Source organism: Zophobas morio, unplaced genomic scaffold (genome assembly GCF_036711695.1).
Source record: "Zophobas morio isolate AGI-343-1 ecotype UQ-CSIRO unplaced genomic scaffold, CSIRO_AGI_Zmor_V1 ptg000024l, whole genome shotgun sequence".
Classification (NCBI taxonomy): domain Eukaryota; kingdom Metazoa; phylum Arthropoda; class Insecta; order Coleoptera; family Tenebrionidae; genus Zophobas; species Zophobas morio.
The window spans coordinates 4,091,672-4,115,043 of record NW_026972129.1 but is presented as its reverse complement, the minus strand read 5'-3'; the positions used below and the strand labels follow the sequence as shown (position 1 = coordinate 4,115,043).

The 23,372-nt window shown below is 32.6% G+C and overlaps 1 protein-coding gene and 1 long non-coding RNA gene across 7 annotated transcripts in view; one reads left to right on the top strand and one right to left on the bottom strand.

Annotated features, from left to right (window-relative positions):
- Window positions 1-17,471, bottom strand: part of LOC135135316 (sodium/hydrogen exchanger 1-like) — a 47,007-nt gene extending 29,536 nt beyond the window's left edge. Inside the window, exons 1-4 of the mRNA XM_064064342.1 lie at window positions 17,291-17,471; window positions 17,188-17,246; window positions 16,589-16,818; window positions 15,712-16,379 (exon numbers count right to left, since the gene is read on the bottom strand). Coding sequence (XP_063920412.1) covers window positions 15,712-16,379; window positions 16,589-16,818; window positions 17,188-17,246; window positions 17,291-17,471 — 1,138 coding nt within the window. The remainder of the gene's footprint in view (window positions 1-15,711; window positions 16,380-16,588; window positions 16,819-17,187; window positions 17,247-17,290) is intronic.
- A 1,077-nt stretch (window positions 17,472-18,548) lies between these two features.
- On the top strand, window positions 18,549-21,911 carry LOC135135427 (uncharacterized). 6 transcript variants are annotated; one of them, XR_010281541.1, is made up of 6 exons: window positions 18,549-18,794; window positions 18,892-19,199; window positions 19,258-19,330; window positions 19,389-19,762; window positions 19,813-20,200; window positions 20,248-21,911. It is a non-coding gene; the product is annotated as an uncharacterized LOC135135427 (long non-coding RNA). The 6 variants fall into 6 exon arrangements; XR_010281544.1 differs by lacking the exon at window positions 18,549-18,794 and having other exon boundaries at window positions 18,836-19,199; window positions 19,813-20,007; window positions 20,058-20,200; XR_010281545.1 differs by lacking the exon at window positions 18,549-18,794 and having other exon boundaries at window positions 18,837-19,199; window positions 19,389-19,505; window positions 19,556-19,762.
- Window positions 21,912-23,372: the final 1,461 nt, after the last annotated feature.

Here is a 23,372-nt window from a genome sequence, read left to right as displayed (position 1 = left end):
GACCACAAAGTCCTCGATGGGTTATGGTTATTTTGTTATTGACCATTTTCTCACCGATCGTTCAGGAACGATGTACTTATTTCTGAGGCAAAATATATGTGCATTATTTAAACAGACAAATGAACAAATTTTAGCAAAAAAAGAAAGTACAGCAGTTGTGTGACGATATAGTTTTAGCACCAAGAAAATTTTCAGAAAGTTATAAATTTTTATTAAAAGTTGGTAAAGATTTATTTTTCAAAAAGTCTTCAATTAAATTGATAAACGAATTATTTGGTAATATGCAAAGTGATGCTACGGAATATTATTTTTTTTCGCACTGTGGGACAAAATCAGCATGCAATGTTTGTGAAAATATAATGGACGCCTCATTGAAACAAATATTAGATACCCCTGGAATCAGTATGCGACCTCACACTACCGTAAAATGAAAAATTATTTGAAACTTTTTCGAATTATCAATTTGACAAATATTCGCATTTGACCAAATACGGTTACACTCTCTAAACGATTCCAAAAATTTCGAGAACGATAACAAAATTTGTAATCTACTTGCTTTCACAACGAGTGATCAGTAAAATAAATATGTTAAAAGAATTCGACCGAATTTATATAATATAAAATTTGTATTGCTGTTTCCTGCAATTCTACGGCTATAACCCCTATTTCTGCTCATTGTCATAAAACAGTGTTTATACATACTCCACTAAAATATATGCATATTGTATACCTACTGTACATACATTAAATTTAATAAAAGGTCATGTAAACAGCAGTTATACTGGCGATCATTTCACAGTGCACGGTCACTGAACCATGTCTAAAATTTGTCGAAATTAATCCTCTTTATCTTTGACAAAAGTAAAAACAATCCAACAACAACAAAACAGTTGACGATCGCCTTCACTATCCCGAAATAAAAAAAATTATAGCTGGCTTATATGTATAGGTATTTGTGGGATTTGTAGATTAGAATTATCACTACGATAGATGCATGGCCTATGGAGAAAACAAGTCACGGCATGTGCTCTCACAAATATTCTCAATAATGCACCTTTCCAACTGACGGGATTTTTTGGAATTTTACGTCTAAATGTTAATATGTACTGTAGTACAGCAAGCATTTTTGTAAACTTGAGGAAGGTTTAGCTTTAAGCCTCATTCAAACTAACATTTTTAGACTTTTAATTTGATGTTTATATATTTTTATAATTTTAAGTTACAATCTAAAACGAGAAACTGTTGTTATTTGTAACAACCCTTTACATACTTGTAATATAATATTAATTAATTAATAATTAATTATTAGCAAGACATAACTTATACCATTGCACGCCACAAAGAGGGCAGACTTGAAGCACAAACCCTTAAATCTATCCAATACCGAAGAGATCCCCACACCCTACAAACTAGACAACATAATAAGTGGGTTGAAACAAAAACAATTACATGGAAAATTCTTCAAAGAGCTAGACGAAACTCACATCAATACGAAAATGTCATTGATTTGGCTCAAAAAATCAAGTTTATGTGCTGAATTAGAGAGGTTTTTGTTTGCTGTTCAAGACGAAGTAATTATTACGAAGAATTACAGAAAATTTATATTGAAAGAAACGATTGTTGTCGACTTTGTAAAAAAACAAAATCGAAACGATTCCGCACATAATTTCATCCTGTAGCATCCTGGCACAAACTGACTACAAAGCTAAGGCATCCAAAATCATTTATAAGGACTTAACAATAAATCTAAACTTAATCCAAGATACTATACCCTATTACACTTACATTCCATCTCCACTCCTTGAAAACGCCGAATACAAGCAATATTGGGATCGCACAATACTTATAGACAGAAAGATTACAGCCAACAGACCACATATCACACTTATAAAGAAACACACCAGTGAAGCCATTCTCATTGGCATTGCTCTTCCTAATACGCACAACATAATACAAACATAAGTACCTATCACACCAAAAAGGCAATGCTAAATCTTGAGAAAATTTCAATTCTACCTTTAGTTATCTCCAATGTAGGAGTAGTACCTAATAGTTTAGTTGAGAATTTGAAATATTTAGACTTAAATGAGTCAATAATTGTCAAAACCCTGTTTTGTTAGGAACATGAACATGTCATATGGTTCGTACGTTTCTCGAACAGTTCGATCATATCAGTCAGAATAGGTTAGCACCAGTAAGTCAGAGTAGTGTAGGTCACTTTTCAAGTGATGCGTGGATAAATGAACGATAGTTACGTTAGGCTTTTGGGGATGGGGTGATATGAGGGAATTATATAGCAGACGAATTTGTATTCAGTAATTCTAAGATCTTTCAAGTTGGTTTAGTTATTAGTTGTGATAAATTATAGCCATTTGTTAACGCATCCAAGAACTTTGTTTCAATTTTTTTCCCCCATTAATAGGATATTATCGACTTCAGAATATACTGTTTATGTCGTAACCTCTATATGAGTCATTTCCTTGTAAAAAATTTTACGGGGGTTTGAAGACAATTTCTATCGCTACCTAATGTCAGCGTACCGATCATAGCTGTCATCTACAATTAATCGATAAAACTATCATCATTCACTTTTTCTCATATTACATTTTTTAGGATAGATGTTTTATAATACATATAGTGCCAGTTCTTCGGTTCTCGAATTATTGGCATTAGTTTTGCAATCTCTTCTTCTTCGGTTACTGCAACAAAGTCTAACTCACATTCATTTACTAGTTCTGCGAAAAAAACAAATCTAAAGCAAATCCATCTCGCATCATTTAATTCAGAATTGATGCTTTTAATTTGATGGTGTTTTTTGTCGAAAAAAATTATATCGCCGAAACAATATGTTGTCAAATTTCTGTCTTAAAAACTGCTTCCAAAAGCTCAAAGTCAAAGGATAATTTGAATGCCTTGTAACCCAAGATTGTGGTTACTGCTGTGCTTTTTCATTAATGTAACTTTAAATTCATGTTGACGAAATTTTCTCTTCCGTTGTAAGTTTTCTATTACTACTTCTTTTATTTGAATATCTGTTTCGCTTGTTAATGATGTATCTTCGGCGCTGTCATAATGTTTGCCTTGATTTTCTTTAAGTTCGTTAAAAAACTGGGCGTCACAGCAGGTTTTTCTCAGTGCATAAAACTGTGAAAAAATGTACTGCAATTTTCACATTGGACTCGCTTATGAAAAATCATTTTTTCTGATGTCATTTTTTACTTCCCGAGCCTAAGCCAAGAAAGTATTCTAATCGAGTCTATCGGACGATGTTACTTTCATGTTATCTCGACGTTTCATAACCCCCTAGAGTACCTACGAAAAAATAGGTCTCCGCTTTATATCTGTGTGTCGCCTGTCTATTTTTATTAGAAAAATAACCTCCGAAACAGTTAGTAAATATCAAAGACTGCTATGAAATTGTATCGCTAGTTGCATTTTGAATTTTTTAGACCTGGAGCTTCTCGTGATTAACCCTGCATGTACGCTGTCTCAAAATATTGAACAATAAAACAGTTTTTAAATTGATTAAATAAAAAACGATTTATATATTTTTTTTTTAATTCTGGAAAGATAATATGTTGTCATTAGCAGATATAACTATAATGCATAATTGTTCAATTTATCATGTTATCTTAGAATTTATTAAAAAAATTTCATTTGAGACATGCAGTATATCTTTACGTCTGAATTAGTACCCACACTTATTTCTTCATCTATCCCAAAAATTGCCACCATCTCAAACTATTACTAAACAAATTTTTATTATAAATTATGCTTTTAAGTAAGGTTTTCCTTATATGTTAGTAATATTTTGACATTCAAAATAAAAACATAATACATATGTATATGAATAGTTCATTTATGTATTTTTATATTGTTTGATATTTATATTAGAATTCAAATGTCTATCCTTATGAAAAATTAAGAACTGAGAGCCAGAGAAGTTCTTGTTTTTTACATTATTAGTATCACCAAAAAAAATCTTAATTTATTTCATACGTAAAGTATGTTGTTGACAACAGCAGCTGCAGACATCAAATTATCTACAATTGGTGCATATGCTGTTATTAAAATAAATTAATAAACAATTAATCACTGATTCAAATTCTACACAAACATTAATGGTTATTGTTCTTAATAAGTATATTACCTACTATTAAAAATTTAAATCAATTTTCTAAAAATTGCAAATCAAACTTTTTAATACTGACACCAATGCGCAGTTTGTGGGTACAAATCGCAAAGCAACGACGCCTACATAGTGGTGAAAATTGTAAAAATATGTTTTCTAAAAATACCATTAATATAATTTATGATGCTAAAAACTGTAGTTTCTAGAAATACCCTTACTTAATGAAACGTGTTCGCTGCAAACATGCTGATTAATAAATCAATTGTCCGACGCATATCCTCCGCTCAGCAATTTACTTCGTAACATTATGTTAGTTAAAATAAATTAGAATGTTTACATTTCTTTATGCATTAGACATATTTTGTGAACTCGGCCAACGGGAAATGCACCATATTTTTAAAGCAAATTTTAGGTATAATTGATTGAAAAATCATTATTATGGAGTATTCTATTGATTTGGAATTTTAATATAGGTAAGTAAATACAAGTATAAAAACCTAATTAAAACGGAACTTGAAAGATAGCTTTTAAATTCGAATTAAAAACATATGATATTTTACAAAATTTATAAAAACGTAATAGTAACGACATTAAGGCTGATTTAATCCAAGCTTAATTCATGGATTTGTATCAGGTAATTGATTAAAACGAAATTTTGATAAACTATAGATATTTTTTAAACCTGTTATTAGACGGCTTTTGCAAAATATTTTAGATATTTAATATCGATGCCATATACACGTATACTTTAGATGCTGTAAAATCTATAGTTTTCGTAAAATACTGTAATAAAAATAAATATATTTTGGCTTTTCGTAAATATTTATATGGTTAAAAAATCAATTTCTATGAGCGCCCGAGAAAATTGCATACATATTTCAGGAAGCTCGTTATATAAGTTGATAAATAAACAGTTTAGTAAGCAATGAAATTCTGTCGGTAACATATTGTATAACTACTTTAATAATACATTTATGAAGAAAACACAACATAATCGATATTTATATTACATTAAAAAAGTAGGCGTTTGAGGTCAACAAAATTTTTCCATGCTCCAAAACTATTTGTTGACTTGAATTAGACAGTTAAAAATTAAATATGTATATACTTCCTTTTGCTCATTTCTGTGGAATGGGGTTAATTTAAAATGAAAAGACTGGAAACATAGCCGCGTCTCTCTCTTAAACGAAAAGGGTGTTCTAGTTTTACTCCACCTAGTTCCTTCAAATATCACCAGCTTTCCGATTTTAAAGAAAATTAGATGAGTCGTTTAGGAAAATTATTGAAAATAAATATATGCTAAATTTGAAAGAATTCAGTATAGGCAATTCCGACAATCAAAAACACATAACTAAGTCCAAGCAATATCGCATTTCTTTCTGTAGTCTTTGTTAACAAACGTTCATTTCTTTATTTTTGTTTTGAGGTTGCGTCATGAGTTTTCTAGGGGCAACAAATCAATAAATTTATTTATTACTCCATAAACACCCACTTTCAGAGGTCTTTATTTTCAAGTTTCTAAGATAAATTGTAAAATTTGAATGTATAAAATAAGCATAAACTATATAGCCACATACAGAGTTAAAAATACTTAGAAGGAATTATTAAATCATGGATGAAGAAACGTCTCACACTGGACACAATCAAATACACTTAAAAATGTAATGGAATCAAAGAAGAAAGTAAATCTGTTCTTCTTAGAGGAGATTAATTTACCATCGGGGTCCTTTCTTCTCTATGTTAAATCAGACATTAGTCAAAAACACTTTATTAGAATTATTTTTCTTTTAAATTAATGGGTGTGCAGTTTTTTATTATTATTATTTTTTTAATTTTCATTACACTTATGCCGCTTATCCTGTGAACAAATAGTGTGCCATCATCTGCATGAAGAAAATTTGTCTTACAGTTTTACTATAAAATGCAGAACTGCTACTTAGTATTTTAATCGACAGTTTTCAGGGAGACAAGTAGTAATTGTCAGATGCAAGGGCACTGCGACTAAGAAATCGATTTTGTCTGACCTTAAACTCTGCAGTAGAACAACTGATATGTTCACTTTATTTTAGATATATAACAGTAAGTACCTGGCTGTAACTATGGATATCATTTTAATCTTCTCATTTTTAATGAGAATTCTAAATTTGGGCTTATTAATGCATTTAATAATAAATGTCGGTCTTGTTAAACAGATTTATAATTATCAGCTGAGTAGCAAATGAAAACTGGTTATTAAGATTATTTCTTTTCTCCGTAAATATATGTATGCATAATATAAATTTATAGTTATGCAGACATATATATTTATATAATGTAGACGATACAGCTACTATTGTTCTCTTACCTAATCTATATGATTAGATAACTTCAGGATTTTAAATAAAATCTTGACTCTACTGTAGATTCAATTGTCACACAAAATTTTCCACGAGGACTAATTACGAGTACACTAAAGAAAAGATAATAAATATAATAAATAATTGCAAAATTATGGAGTCGCACATTAGGTATGTACGTTAGAAATTTACTACATAGAGCATTTAATTAAATAAACGTGATATTTATGGACATTTATCAAACCGAAAAAAAAATTCCATCAAACAATTAATCTAAGTGCGTAGACCCACTGTCCCCATAGTTTTAGACTAAATTTTCATGTCCGACTGATTTAAAATATTTAATAAATGATAAGGGAATATAGAGTATAAGTACAAATCAACTACAGGACTACAAAATGTCCCATCGGAATCATTCTAATGTTAAATATTATGCAAATGTAATTTGAGCGTTTTAATTCTTTCAGCAAACAATACTCGATAACTGTAACTGCTTAATCAAATACAAACTGCTTCAAAAGCTCAATACAGGCCAATAAGAGGAACCTACGTAAGCAAACAGATCGATACAAAAATAAATTACATGTCAAAGACAAAAGTTTTATGCAGTTACAGAACAAAATAATATATTGGATGGAACTGATGTGCGCAAATGAACGGACTATGCTGAAATTGATTCGTTGCGTAAACGCATTGAATTGTATAATGTTTTAATAAAATAACTCCACTAACACTGAGAATGTCCTTACGCATTAAAACAAGGAAAAAGGGCGACAATAGACCCATACGACAAATTAAAGACGTTATTTTTCATTAATCTGACTACGTATGTCCATGGCGTACCGTAAACCATTTTGCATAAAGACATTTTTTTTTACTTAGATAGTTTGTGGTTACAGTATTCTTAAAATTCCGGTCGTCATATTTTGGTGACAGCCAAATCATTTAAGAAAGTAATTTTAAAATAGCATTGGACTGCAGCCGTTGAAGTGATACTTTTGACTTTATACTTTTGACTTTATACTTTTGATACTTTTGACTTGTAATTGATTTAAAAACCATCATATCGATCTCATAAAACTTGGTTTGCCTACTGTAACTTGAGAAGTTTAAACCGAATTTGGCCTACTATCGTTCGAAATGTAAACATATTTCTGGGAATATAAGATGGGTAGGTACACTTAATTCAAGAAGTAAATAGCTAGAACGAAATATGTACCTCAAAAACCATGTTAAGTACGACAGTATCTCGAAAGAGGTCATTCTGACAGTACCTATTCGATTATGCTTATCTACACATTTGTCACTTTAGAATAGATGTTTAGTTGCTTGAGGTACTTTCATCACGCTTTTGTAAGGTCCATTTGTAGTTCCTAATCCCCAAAATACCACAACCTTGACAAACTCTTTTCTTTTCACTTTATTTTGATTAATCTTATGTAATTGTTAAATGTTAAACAAATTTTAGCCTATACTGAGCAGAACAAAACTCTAATCATTTTTCGGCGAAGTTGAGTATTAAACAGGTAGTAACTTGGCCGAAAAACTATGATAATAGAGCGAGCCTCTGTAACGTGATATTGTTGGAGAACTGTCCCAAAATTAACTTTTCCATATGAATAGCGAATTTGTATAAATCGATTCTACCAAATTATTTTACTGTGAAAATGCAGATGTAGAAAAATTTTTGTGTGTAAGACACGGCTAAGAAAGTGTCTTATCAAAAATCTTAATAACAAGTTTATGTTATATAATTTATGCCAAAATATATACCAAGAGGGCAATAAAAAACACGGTTAAAGACAGCCATGGAGTTTTGTAGGTTTGGAGAATTTTCCTCCTGTCTGATTACCATCGATTTTACTGTTAAGTTAAAAATGTAACAATCAAAGATAAACGTTCAAAATCCATGGCTGCGTTTTTATTCCTCTCTCGGCAGAACACGAACTACACTACTTTTGTTCCATCTGCGATCGTTTTAATTAACCGTTTTATTAAATAGAAGCCAAGTTTATGTGGTTTAATTATTAAAATAAATATCATAAATAAATTTAAGGTTTTTGCCATAATTATGGTGCTTAATATATTGTCCACGGACAGCGATTAATTCAAATCCATATCAAACACTGAACGTTTGTTAAAATTAAATATAAGCATAAATAAATTCAAATGTAAAGAAAATGTAAGATAACATCAGGTTTAATTTTCAGAGCGTTGATTTGTGTACTAAAATATGTATGTATGTATAGGACACAAATTCTACTTTACGTCATTTATTTAGACATAATAAAACGTCACTCTGTGTTTTGAACCGTCAGCAAGTAAATTTACTTTAAACCATAAATATTCATGTCAGTATACATGGCGTCAGTTATGTACAAACAACTTATTTTAATAAAAAAATAAACGACGGGTGCATTTAAAAATCCACTATTGTTATCAATGTTATCATGTATAAAGAAATATTGTGGTTTTATTTAAAATGCAGTAACATTAATACTATTATTACAATATAAATACAAATTGAGACTATGTCTGTGAATCTACAGGGTTAACAAATTTAAATTTAAATCGTCTTCATATCAAAATTAATATTCAAAAATATAAGTTAACAATTACTACGATTTTGCCACATAGTTAATTGGTGTACTCATCGTATGCCTTTTTTTGAAAGGTGTTTCTAGTATCCGCCTCTACAATTTCCTGAGGCAGATTGTTCGTTCCAACTGTCAAAGACTATCTTTCTTGAGTTTCAGAGAATGACCATGAGGACAAGCATCATCATTAATTACAGTGTCTGGAGATCAACTGGAAAGTGTCCAAGGAGAATTTTGAAAGCAATTATCATATCATCTTTCTTTTTTCGTTGTTCAAACGTAGATAGGTTCCATAGTAAAAATATCTCATCCTAAGAGGGCTACGGGTTCCATAGGACATCCTGGTGGCTCAACGTTGAGTACTTTCGAGGCGATTTTTATCGCTTACACAATTACAGTTCCAGTTCCAGATGTCGAAGAAATGTGTTGAAATCTTTTACTGATGAAGTATAACGTCTTGTTAGCGTGTGTGACATATTTTGGTAATGTGAGATGACCACAATAAATCACTGATTACTGTGATTCCAAGATCGACTTGTTCTGCAACAACTTTTGTGGTGGTGTCATTACTTTGATATTAATAATTAACACACTGGTTGTTTTTACCAAGACAAAGTGTAGTGCATTTATCTTGGTTTGACGGCAGCAACCAAGCACCAGACCACTGTTCGATAGTGGTAAGGTCTGTCTGTAACTGACCCGGGTGTCTGAGTGATTTACAGTAAAGCTTAATGTCATCAGTGAACATGGCTACGTTGGAACCGATTAACTTGGGAATAACAAAAGAAAAGGATCAAGAATTGAGCTTTTGACAAGTCAGATTTGAGAAAAGTCTGATCCCGTTTTAACTTTGAGTGAACGCTTGGAAAAAATGCCCGAACACAATTTAAAAGTTTGCTTCTTATGACTGCAAACTGAAATTTAAAAAGACGACGTTCTTTGAACATCCGATCGAACGCCTTGAGAACTCTAAACATGCAATGTTCAATGGCTGCTCCGTGTCTACAGCTAGTGTCCCATCGTTGATACACTCTAGCATGTACATAGCTAATGTACCTATTCCTTTGTGATGCCTAAACGTTTTTGTACATTTCACTCAACATCGAGGATAACACATAAGTGGCAGCCCTGTGAATGATAATAATAATCAAGTTTCCCATCAGTTTTTTGAGATTTCGTTTGTGCTAATACCAAAATGTGAAGGTTCGTTTTAATGCGGGAATTTGAAAAGAAAAACGCACTTCATAAATTTAGATCAGATTTCAGTATCTGTTTTTCAAATACCCATATTTTGCTCCTAAATTCAGTCACACCTAGCAATTATTTTAGACCACCATCCTAGCTCTTTCGGTCATACTCTTTACAATTGTCTCACTCTTTAAAACTACCATAAAATACCACTTTTCCTTTCCAAGTTTAAACTGGCGAGGGTTTTATTTTAACCATATCTATTTCTTTTTGTCTTAAAAAAACGTACTAAAACCACTCCGCTTGATGTGATAAAGAAAACAAATTATCGCAAAAATCAAAATTATCATAATGTTATACTGTGTTGGAAGATTTCTAAACAAGACAAACCGTTTTTTGAGGCAATGGATAATTGGTTCACACATTTATTATATTAACACCATCAAGCTCTGAAAGAGATAATTACACACATTTTGGTGTTGTGCCCTTGTCACCAATTTCTTATCAAAATTTCGAAAAACTCTGTTGCACAATCCTTGGAGTAAGATCTGTTTCGGAAAGTTTTACACCGTTTTTAAGCGTAATTGTTATAAAAATATTTGACCAATTTCAAAAACTGTGTACAACAAAGAGAAAAATAGACTTTGATCTAACTAGAAATCACAATTTTTGTTACTAGTTATTGACTATAAAAATAAAGACAACTCAAAATACACCACAAATCTTACATTAGTAGACAAACTAATGATGGGTTTCTGCTTAGTAATTGACGATGAGTTTGACCTTAAGTTTGATTTTTACATTTATCGTGACTGCAATTTCAATTTTCTGACAAAAATTGGCATGCCTAAAAAGCTGAATGTAAATATCAAATACTGTGCGATTTTTTAAATTGCTGATTTATTTTGGACTACCCATCACACCACCAAACTACATAGATCGTCTTTAAAAACAACCTAAATTGTGTTTTTTTCTCATGTTCTGTGACAAGTTACAAGCTACTTTTCGGCCGACTTCGTTCTGCCAACAAATTTTTGAGTGATTAGATCACAAATTAAAAAATCACCGTATACTCGTAACTCCTACGAATAGTCATTTATACAACAAGCAAAAGAACTGATACTTTGAGGCAAATGAATTAAATTTTTGAGGATGTGTAGCCGGGTACTTAGGAAAAATGGTAATTACTCGTATACAAAACTTTGAACAAATTTAAAGATCGACAGGAAGATACCAAATATGTTTTTAAATAGAATGCATACTACAAATTTTTATATGGCATTAATATTTATTCTCCTAATTTTTATTTAGGAAAGATAAAAACATGCAGAACTTTCTGGAACAATTCTTAATGTCTAAATTTGTTGTTCCAAACTTTATTAAATTTTACTGCATTTATTGGGTAACGTTAACAGTGACGATAACTTATCGAATCAGCCCGAAAAAACATCTCGTGGTAGAGTGGCAAGCAGAAAGCAGAACGAAAGGTGACATAGGCGGAGCTGCAGATGCGCGCCTATCCCTAGCCAGTGGCGTAACTGACTTATCATAAAAGGTCCATAAAGTAATAAATGTTCTGAGGACCTTATTAAACAAAATTCTTAATTCTAATAAATACAAAGTGGCAAAATAAATAATAATAACTTAAAAAAATAAGACACACAAAACGCTGACACCATACACACGAATACAGTACCAAAGTAAGATAAATTAACGGCGCTACTGCCTTATGTTTCCATCCCCCGAGAACTATAAATAGACTCGACCAACGGAACTTGTTTTACTGCGCAAGCCACGTGATGGCCCTTTTCGTTTTGATTGTCACTCTATATACATATATTTCTAATTTTATTTATTTATGAATATTTTAAGAAAAAACTATATTTACAGTAAGTAAATAAAACCAATAGTCTTCAGGCTAACGATAAAGTACGTTTAAATTTGAAAGTAAACAGTTTGGCAGTTACAGGCATCATGTGTTTATAATAATTTTCTATTAGGCTGACCATAAAAGGCGAAGAAACGGAAATGCAGAACGTACATTTGGGTCAAAAGACTTAGTTACTGCTTAGTCACGGATGCAGAGAGCATCCTTTAAAATACAGTTAAAGTCTATGCATATTTTTTGATAAAGCATCTTTATTTTTTTTTGTTTTTTAGATAATATCATTAACTTCGTAGCGAGGATACATGAATTCATTTGATATAATATTGTGTACTCCTTAAAACAATATTTTAGTATTACTTAAAAAAAACATTGTAACTGAAGGTAAAAATAAGAGTTGATGGGAACTATGGATAAATGAGTATATTAATTGTACATTTGAACTGAAAAATTATTATTAGTAAATTACTTTTACATTTTGTCATCAATTGGTTAGAAGGCATGAACGTATTTTGGTTAGTTTTTACGATTTTCACTGGAGTCTTCAGTCTAGAATCTCATAAATCGTCTACTTCTAAAAATGCCAAGAAAGAACGGACAGAACGCGATGATAGAAAGATGGAAACGGAAAACTTCTATTTTCACTTTAAGAATAAAATTGTTGAGGAATATTTTTTCTAATATTTAATTTCCCTCTATGAGAAATTAAACAATGAATATTAATTGTCGTTCTTAAGCGGTGTAGGAAGTTATGTTCACATAATTTTATACCAATCTTTATATTGGTTGTGATTTATTCAGTTAATTATGTTAAAGTTTCGTTGCTAAAAATTCAACCGTTTCATTTATAGGTACGACTAAAGCTTAAAAGTACAAATGTATGCAATCACGTAAACAAACACTTACATATACATTTCTAATCCTTTACAAAATTAAATATGACTAAAAAGCCTGCTTCTTTAATTTGCTGCTTTTACATAATTTGACAATGATGTTAAACTCCTGAGAAAATTGTAATGCATATTTCATATCGTTAGAATAAAAGGAAAACCTCACTCATGTCTCACGCTTCAGCACCTTCTTATTTTCATCAAGTTAGCACCCATATCCCCAAATTACGTATCATATTTGTTTTTGACAGCTAGGTATCTACATTCTACATGTGTGGTAATATTTAAACATATAGAGAACTTAACACGTATTTCCTCGCATAGCTCGAGTTAGATCTCAAATTACAACACCGGACAAGTTCTTTCAGTATTGTTACAATTTCTTTGTATTTCTCCATTACCTCAAGAATTTACTTACATTTGAAAGATGTGCATTGGAATATTTGATATTTGTAGCCGACCACTCGAAAATAATTTTTTCTGTCCAATGAAGAAATAACACATCAATTAGCTTACGTGATGATGCACATTTCTTGTAACAACCGCACGTTTTCCCCATTAAAAAAAATAAGGTTCTAGTATATCGTTTGTTTCACAATCTGTTAATATTGAAAACATTTCATGTACACATTTTAAAATGTGATTTACTTGCTTCCATTCTTCCTTAAATTAGTTTGTTGTAAATTTTGACATGTAAAATGTAATACAACAACTAAATGTAACAAAATCCTCAAAATTTCAGAAACGTTGTGTGGAATCATTCTAGATAAACGATAAAATTCGAAAGTTCTTTACACGTAACTCTCTCCCTTGCTCTTGAAACATAGCAAAATCTGCAGGTCAATGTAGTCTTGGGACAAGGTTTAGTTATTAATTCTTCATAAGGATAAACATTATAATTTTAATTGTCGTGTTTTCTTCCTCGAGAGTTTTTTCCATTTTTGCATATTTAATTGTGTAATCTTCGTTGATCATTCGAGGATGATCTAAAAACAAATGAGTATGACCCAGGACGAACTAGCACGAAAATGATTTGCAGTGTTTGAAGATCCTATTGAGGTAAATGTAATTTTAGTGAATATCTGTAAAGACAATGAAAAACTGGCCAATTGACTGAAAAATCTTACTAATTACGGATGAACTATTTATTCTGTAAATAATTCGCTAACGTAGATTTTGTAAGAAATCTATGGTGCTATAAACTGAAAGAGTTCACATGTTACCCATTACTTCAGAATTTTATATAGCGCATTTAAAAACATTGTCTCAATCAAGCAACACTTTAAGTTTTGAAAAGATTCATCATTCAGTACGAAATTCGGTCTTCTGTGTTCGTTCGTGTGTGTCTTATTATTAAAATTAATTATTAAATAAATATTAATGAAAAAATATGCTTGGAATTGGTGTTTTTATTTATTTTATTATTCAAACTTGCAGTATTCTCAAATACATAGAATCCATCCAATTTTTCTGGTTTTCAAAAATTATCCATTCATTTTTTTTTAACTTTGTATGAGAGAGTAATTTTATTACACTTTATTCAGTTAATTTCCAAATGAAAAATTACTAAATAAATTGTTTTTGAAAAATACGGTCTAACACGTGTAGAGAATTGGATGTGCATCAAGGAAAAAGTTCTGTCTAAATAACTTTAGACTAATTTTTGGTGACAGTTGGTTCCTCATATTCTTTTAACGTATTTCATTGTAAAAGTACTAAAAAATATGGAAAACCAACACTGCCAAAATAAAGAGCATTTTTGTGAATTTAGTTGCGTTAGTGTTAAATGGAAATAATTAGTCCAAATTAAAATGGTCCTTCGATAGTTCAGCCCACAATCGTATGTTGAGAGCAAACATTGTCCGTAGCTTTGTATCTCGATTAATAATTATTTATTAACTTGTTTTTTTTGTATCAGAATCCAAGAGGTTGTGTCCTAATTAATTATCATCCCTGAAATTAGTGGCATGTCTTATAATGTCAAAAAATACCTACATTTGAAAAAGACAGAAATTTAAGACAGGCTTAATTTCTGTGAGGTACTAGATACTTTGTAGGCATTGACTAATCCATTTGTTAAAATAATACTCCTACGTCATATGTAAAAATGGGTAAATCCGTGTGTCTTGGCTATATATAGTTACAAAACGTCAAAAATATTTCCCAAAAAATATTTACTATTGTAAGTATGTTCACCATTGCATGTCTGAATATAACAATTGGTCTTAAATCCGAGTGCCATTGAGTAAACTATAGGTAAAATGTGTACGTAGAATAAAAATAATAAAGTTACGCGCCTAGATTTGAAATACTTTTTTGAGAAATTACGCGTCAAGTTTTGTGCATTTCACACTAAACAAATTTGCATGTACAAGTTTTTTTCAAATAAACTAAATTAAGAATGAGGATGATGTTTCGTCAATGTCATTCGCAAGTCTCAAAATATCTACACTTTAAACAACGCCTATCATCACATCTACCACAGTTTCCTCTATCGGTGAAAATGAGGCGCGCTATTTTAAGTTATCGTCATTTTGAATGATTTTAAACTTCCAATACTCAAACAATTTTATGTGCTGGTAGCTTTCTACAAAACGTTTGTATCGTCATCCCCCATTCTTAACGATTTTCAATCATGTTGATTCCTAGTAGTTCGTAATCAAATAGTCCATCCCACACTCACCAATTTTAGCCAAGCTGGCACAAAATATCCACAGTCCTATGATAAATGGTGTTTCGACTGTTGAAAATGAGACAGATATTACTGGATAGCGCTCAACTTCTTTCTCTTTCGGTTGTGGTGAAAAAAAAGCCGTCGACGTGGACGTCATCGTTTCTTCCGAAACGGCTTTTCCTTTTGGACTAGGCGTTGTGCCCACATAAAGACTATTTATGTCGCGAGTGTTGACGGCACCACGATTGACAGGGGGGTGCACGGCCGTGTCGGAGGCATGGTCCGGCGGTTTGGGAAGCGCCATGGAGGCCCCAAGAACCCATAGCAGTAGCAGACCAGCCGTGCACGCCCGACGCGAAAGATTCACACCGTGTTCAAGTGAATACATCACATATGTTTTAGGATCGCGGGAGGACTGCCATGAGGGCAGCCGGTTGCAGGCACCGTGCACCTGCCGAGACTGGGCGTCAGACCCCAGCTGATGGCAGCGTCGCGGCGCCTGGAGTTGCGCACAAACCGAGCGCTGGAAATTCGCTCGATGTGTTGTTTGGATTTGGCGGTGCCACTTATAGGAGATATTTTCGAGTCGCAGATATGGTAAACAAATGAAATGAAAAGTTTGTTTGCATGAGGTGATAACCAAACATGGCTTATCTTTGTTGGATGATATAGGTATACTGCGTGAAAAACTGTGAAAAAATGTGACAAACAACTTAAAGACAAAACACCAAACACATTTGCTGCACGAAATAATAACGTCAACCCGTTTCTCCACTGATATTAACATCTTGTGGACAAACTAAGACAAAGATCTAACGATAGAACTGAGTCGGACGTCTCATCTTAATTTTTTGCAACGGAAAACAACTAAATACTTAAAACCAACATCCACAATTCCTTAATGGCCAAGAAGTAGAAAAATTTACTGCTATTAAGGGTATTCTTTAATTTTAAATAATTCTCATCAGTTTTCTGATTATCCTCAAAAATATGCTGGACAGCAGTTGCTGACTTCAAACCTAGATATGTAATGTGCTGTTTGAATCGTATAATGATATGGTTAAGGTCTTTCTTGAATGTTGTTTCCAATAAATCCAAAAACAAGGAACGCTGTTGCTAAAATTAAATAGGCCTTTTAAATGACAAAACCAATCCAATATCTAGAAAAAGTGCATTTTTTTTAACGAAAAGTTATGTAAAGCATGTCTAATAAGTAACCGGACTAAACAAAAAAAAATGATATTTTGAACTAAGAACAGCAATAATAATAAAAACAATTTTAGTGCGGGATTTTTATTGAAAGAAAGGACATTTTACAATAGCGAACTAAACATCAACACCAAATTTTACGAAGTATTTTATTTAGCATTTTAGTACCGTGCGTTATTAATCATCGTCCTAGTCCTTCATTTTACCTCAACAACAAATTCTTCATATCCGCTTGAAACCGTTGATGTTTCTTCACATAATCTGACGTATTCTTACGCATTTTAAATCAGCTCTACGAAGTCTACCCAAGATGGGGTACCACACAAATGTATCGCCTGTTGTACAAAAATATGACTGAAAAAAGGAAATGGACACATACTTATATACAAGGTTTCTTTTATGTGGATGCCAAGCTCTAAAAGAACACAATCTCCCCTCGTCTCCCATTGGGGTAACGCTAACTCAGCACTATCAATACTATCATACACTTTCCCAAGGACCAGACCTTTAAGGACATCTTCCCTCTGACGACCAGTAGTGGGAACGGTGCCACTCCACATCTGATCTTGGGCCCGTTAAAAGAGCCTCGGTAGCTTCTAATAACAACGGTGGCGTGGTAATCGCGATGGTAACCATCTTTCCGTTTTCCCCGAGTCCTCAAAGGTTCTCCGGTGAGGGTGAGATACAAGTATCTCCCCGCCCTCACAACCCCTTGGTTTCCTCGTACTCATTAATGCCTCCTGGTTATCGCCAGCCAAGTACCAATTGCAGGAGAAGCGTAAGGTGCCAAATTTTGCATATCTTGGATTAGGAACTGAAAACTTTAATGGGCCTCTGCTAGAGGCCCAGTTTATGAAGACAGCTTACTCCAACTAACAGGTGGGATTGACACAGAGCAAAAGAGGCTATGTTTTCGCCTCATTGACAAAAGAGAGTTATGTCCTACGCGTAGTTGAAATACAGGATCATACGGTATCTGTCACGTCACCCGGTTCCAAAGACGCCAAGTCACAGTTAAAGAACACGAGGCGTAATCCAATTGATAGCTGACGTTGACAAAAATATCCTTTGTTGGACCGTAAGCTAACTAATCCAGTACTACGTACGGATCAAGGTTAACATCAGTGTTATTGTGATATCTTCTTTTATTAAGACATTAAACTGAAATAACAGATAAACTTACATGTTTTACTTGATAGAGATAGAAAATTTTGTTGCAGTTTGCAAATAAAATAGTCACGCGATGGCAAAGATAAAAAAATCAGACTTTATATTAAATTTGTTGTTTACAATCATCGTTAAGTGACTATTAATAAATGTCCAAGATTTGCGAGTAAATCAAAAAACTTATTACTCTAACTGTTGTGGCCTGTATTGTTCAGCTACAGTTTTATTTATAACAGATTTGTGTATTTGAATACTTTATAGAATGGTCTGACATGAATTCAACTGGATTAACTTTATTAAAATCATATTAAAATTAACATTGATATTCGAAAACATGTTGTCTAAATAGTTGTTTTTCCTAGTAGGAAAAAATTGGTCGAAAATTATTTCGATAAAACTTCCCTCGCCCCAGAAAATGCAAGTATTTAAAGTCGGGGCCATTAGTATAAAACCACTCCCTAGTGTAAATTTTCAAAATTTGTTGAGTGTAAGTTGAATTAATGGGTTTTGGTGAGATTTTTGGGGGAAATCTTCTGTTAGGTTATGATGCTGTCAATAATTTGTCAAATAGGGACTTGTAACACAGTAAAATGATAAAGAGTATCCAAATATCTGTTGATCAGCACAGGTGGTTACCACTTACGTAGATACAAAATTACCGAGGACTTCTGTATAAAAACAAGGAAACAGTCAAAAAGTTGAATAAATTAACGTATGTAAGTATGCCAAGAACTTTGAGAAACGTACCCAAATCCAATTTCTACGATATTCATGTTGAGTTAATAGTGACTGGAAAATACTTGTATATTATAGGCCAAGGTAGTGAAGTAAACAGTATATATGTCTCCTATCTATGGTGAAGATAATCATTATATAGACTGAACGCAGATTAGAGCACGAGACGTGAAGCGTCAAGGATTATTGTAAGCGTGAGGTCTATATATCTTCACTACCGTGGCGTAGGTATATGCTATTTTTTTTCACTAGTAGCGCACTACAAAACACATTTGAAAAAATTTCGATTTATTAAAAGGAACATAACATCACTAACATCACCTAACTAGGTTTTGATATTTTCCGTCATTATTTTTCGACGTTTGAAAAGTTTTGGTTTCATGTTGGTTTGTAGATGATGAGGTTTGTAAATTCAAATTGTCAATTAATTTGTTATTTTTTTAGGAAATATATCAAGCTGTGAACTATGTACCCCTCTAGAGATACTGTTCCTCGTGAAAATGATTTAAAAAATCTGGTAATAATCGCCAATTTTCGTTTGTTAAGGCGTTACATAACCTCAATTTTTATTATAGACCGTTAAAATAGAATGGTTATTGACCCTCGGTGAACATTAACTTCACTTCCATTAGCCAAATTTAATTACCATTATGGAGAAAAATGAATTTATTACTCACAGACAAAGCATGATAGTGGTGCATCTCTACGCTACTAGTGAAAAAAAATAATTATACGCTTGTAGGTGCGTAGGTATTTCGATTCAGGTCAGACAACAAACAATACTCAATTCCCACCATATAGCAAATAAAGGAAATTTACTTGTATATCCTGCCACGCTGACTGTTTAAATTTAAGATGGTTTTCTTTACTTGATGAAAAAAGTGTTCGAGTGACAAAACGTGGCAAACCAATTTTTCTGTACTTTTTGTACTTATGGATTTTCCAAATGGTAAAATTTTATGCATATCTGATAACTAGTCATCATTAGTTTTTTTTTAGTCTCAAAAGTTTGAATGCTTCGAAAAAGAGCATTAAAAATGCTTGCAGTTAAATATTTATTTGCAAACACAACTGCTAAATCTGTTTACAATTACTAAAAAATGTTTCGACTTCAAATAGGACAGCTACATGGAAAAGAAGACAGTGAAACTCATACATAGAAAAATGCCCCATGGAAACTAAAATTCAAAATTTGTAGTACACACTTGAATATAGCTGTGGTTAAATCAAAAACTTTGTTTCAGAGGACAGGTGTGTGTAAGACATCGTTCTTTGAATTGCTTAATTATGCTTCATAGTATATGATTTGTACAGCAAAAGGTTTTTATTACAAAATCTCAAACACACGAAACAGCAATACAGTTTTATGAGGGAAAAATACAAAATTGTGAGTAGTTTTGAGAGTCAAGGCTCTATTTACATTATGCATTTTAGGCAGATGCTTATAATAAGATAAGTGACTTCATAACTTCCACTTGACAGTAGAATTAGAACAGATCCAATATAATACAATGCAGGCATAAGATGTGCATGTCCATGCAAATGAACATTTAAAAACAAATTGAAAGAGAAATAATAAGAAAGGTGGACTCATAACTTAAGAGCAGCGTTTGAACAAATTTAATATTATTACAATGAACTTAATACTGTGTATATTTTATGCAGATAAGAATACAAAAGACAGAAATGAGATGGGTGAACTTATAACTACACCAGTGTTATTGGAACAAATTTATTATAGCAATATAATAAAAACCTACTGTGGGATATTCATGCAGAGAAACAAGAAAGGACTAGTGAAATCTAGTTTATCATTCTCTGTGATTACTTTAAAACGTAAAAAAAAACAATACAATACAGTGCAATTGTATAGAGATTAATAAATTTCCCGTTCTATGTAGATTAAAAACAGTTAATCAACAAATTCTACTGTAAGAAGCTCCACATCACTCTGATTTTCAGATTCTGTTGTTTCTAACAAACAAATCATTTGCTCATCCTTGCATACCATTTTTCTTTCATCTTCTTCTTCACTACATTCAAGCAGATTCTCATCCTCCAAGGAAATATCGTCTGCAGATTCTGATCTAAAGCTTATAATTGATTCATCATCAGAATCTGCGAGTGATATAATTATCGGTGGTATATCTTGCACGCTTTCATTCCCCATCAATCGCACCCAGTCTTCCTTAATTATTTGTTCACAATGTTTAACACTATTTAGCCACATTTCCGGAGTATATTTAGACAGTGCTTTTTTCCATAAATTAGCAACTTTTAATTTTCCTGAAGGCTGTTCAAGAATATGCTTGTTGTAATATTGTTTACAAAAACCCCATACCATTTCAATGGGGTTGTACTGACAATGGTATGGGGGAAGTCGTAATACTTGTATGCCATTTTTGGATAGCAACTCGTCAATTAAGTACTTTTTTCGGGAAAGAATATTGGGTTTTATTATTTCATACAATTGCTTTTTCGTTAAATTACTATCAAAGGGAATTTCGTTTTGATGCAACCAAAGTTGTAATTTTGACTTTTTCCAAGAAAAATTGGGGAGCTGTTCAGCATGGACTGAATGATACGGCGCGTTATCCATAATAACAACCACTTTGCCGCTCATCTGTTTGACATTTGGAATTAGTTGTTGCTCAGTCCATTGCTTAAACAGGTCCCCAGTCATCGTCTTGTGATAATCTCTACTATCTACTTTGCTATCCAAAAATAAATCGCATCCTTCGAGAAAACCAAATTTGCCCCCGGCGTGAAGTATTGTGAATCGCTTTCCTTCATTCATGCAAACTTTCTCTGGCATACCCCTTCTATCACCTTCAAACACCCACCTTCTTACAGCAGAACCATGTTCATAGATCCACGTTTCATCGAGAAAAACGAACGTTACATTCTGATCTACCAGTTGCAAATATTGCCTTAAAAATTTAATTTTTTGAGATTGAAGTCTAGGTCCCTCAATTAAAATTTTTCGGTTATTCACTTTCTTGTACCTGTACCCCATTGATTTTAAAATGCGTTTCAGTGTTGTTAAACTCGCTGTGTATTCTAATTCAGTTCTTGCAAATTGAAATAAATCCCTTGCGGTGAAATATTCATTCTTTTTATTTCTTTGGTAGACCTGTAGGCTCAGTTCTTCTTTAAATAGGAAATCAGTGTGAAATCGACATCTTGGTTTTCTGCCCGTTTGGGGATCAAGAATAGGAACGCCGGCATTATTTTGGGAAATTATGGTTCGGATCTGACTTCTTGAGCACTATAAAGGATAAGGAAATAATGAGAAATTAACGGTTGTGATTGTCGGGTACATAGGACAGAATATCTGAAAGCCGCTGCTTATTCAAAAGGAGTACTGTACCGAAAATATGGTTGCGACTTTCTCTTCCAATTGTCGAATTGACAAAGTGGGACCGAGCTCGCCAATTTCTCGGTAACACTTTGCCACAGCAGTCTTCATTTTTTGCGACAGCAAAGTTCTTTTATGTCGGGAAGGCATAATATAGCTCTAAAAAAGCACGACTCGAACTTTTCGAAAATTATTGTTGCGCCTGTCAACTAGCTGTTAACGCGAAGCGTCATGCGCGCTGTCGTTACCAACCGCATTGATCATAAAATACTAAACGGCAGTGCTGCCAACTTTACTTTTTATCAGATGGTTTTATAGTAACGGTCCCGACTGTAATTAAAAAATCACTCGCAGTAGACGTTGGAATTTCATTTGACACAAAAGATATGTCTACTCCCATAACATCCATTTGGCAGAAACATAACCCTACATTTTAAAACAAATATAATTTCTGTCACATATCCAACCATTGCAATGGTCGACAGAAACTGTGTGTATAACTTCATATTTTAAAATAAATCATTGAATCCAACTACTCCTATTTTTTTTTTCGAACACCAGTGTTAAATCCATTTGTACCATGGCAGACCCATGGTACAAGAAGACATGGTATAATATTGCGCATTTTGTGTGACGTCATGTGGCTGTAATGACCGCCAACTTTAAATTGCTCGTATTACCACACTCAACCAACGATGCCAAATTTTGAACACGTGTTATTAGCATCTGATTTCAACTTAGCACCTTCGGAGATAATAAGATTAACCTATGATTAGAACTTGAAACGAATTTCAACCTCTGTTATAACCTTACACTATCACTGATAAATTGACATTTGACAGCTTTCGAAGAAGAGTGACGTCACCTGGCTGGTGTGCAAAGCAGACGAAAATTAATCCACCGGAGTAGCATATCGTGTCTTCTTGTACCATGGTCAGACCATTCTATAAATTCAAATACATAAATCTGTTATACGTATATAGGTAAAACTGTAGCTGAACGACAATGTAATACTAATGGTAACAGTATCTATATATTCCCAAATTTTCGGGAAAGTGGAGTGAGCCGTTGCTGATTTTATCAATAATATAAATTAGCTCATTCATACATACACTTTGTCACCCATTTCAAAAACTTTTCATGCAATGATAAATCATAAGTATATATTCATGATATTTTGCACATTTTGGACAGTATTTAT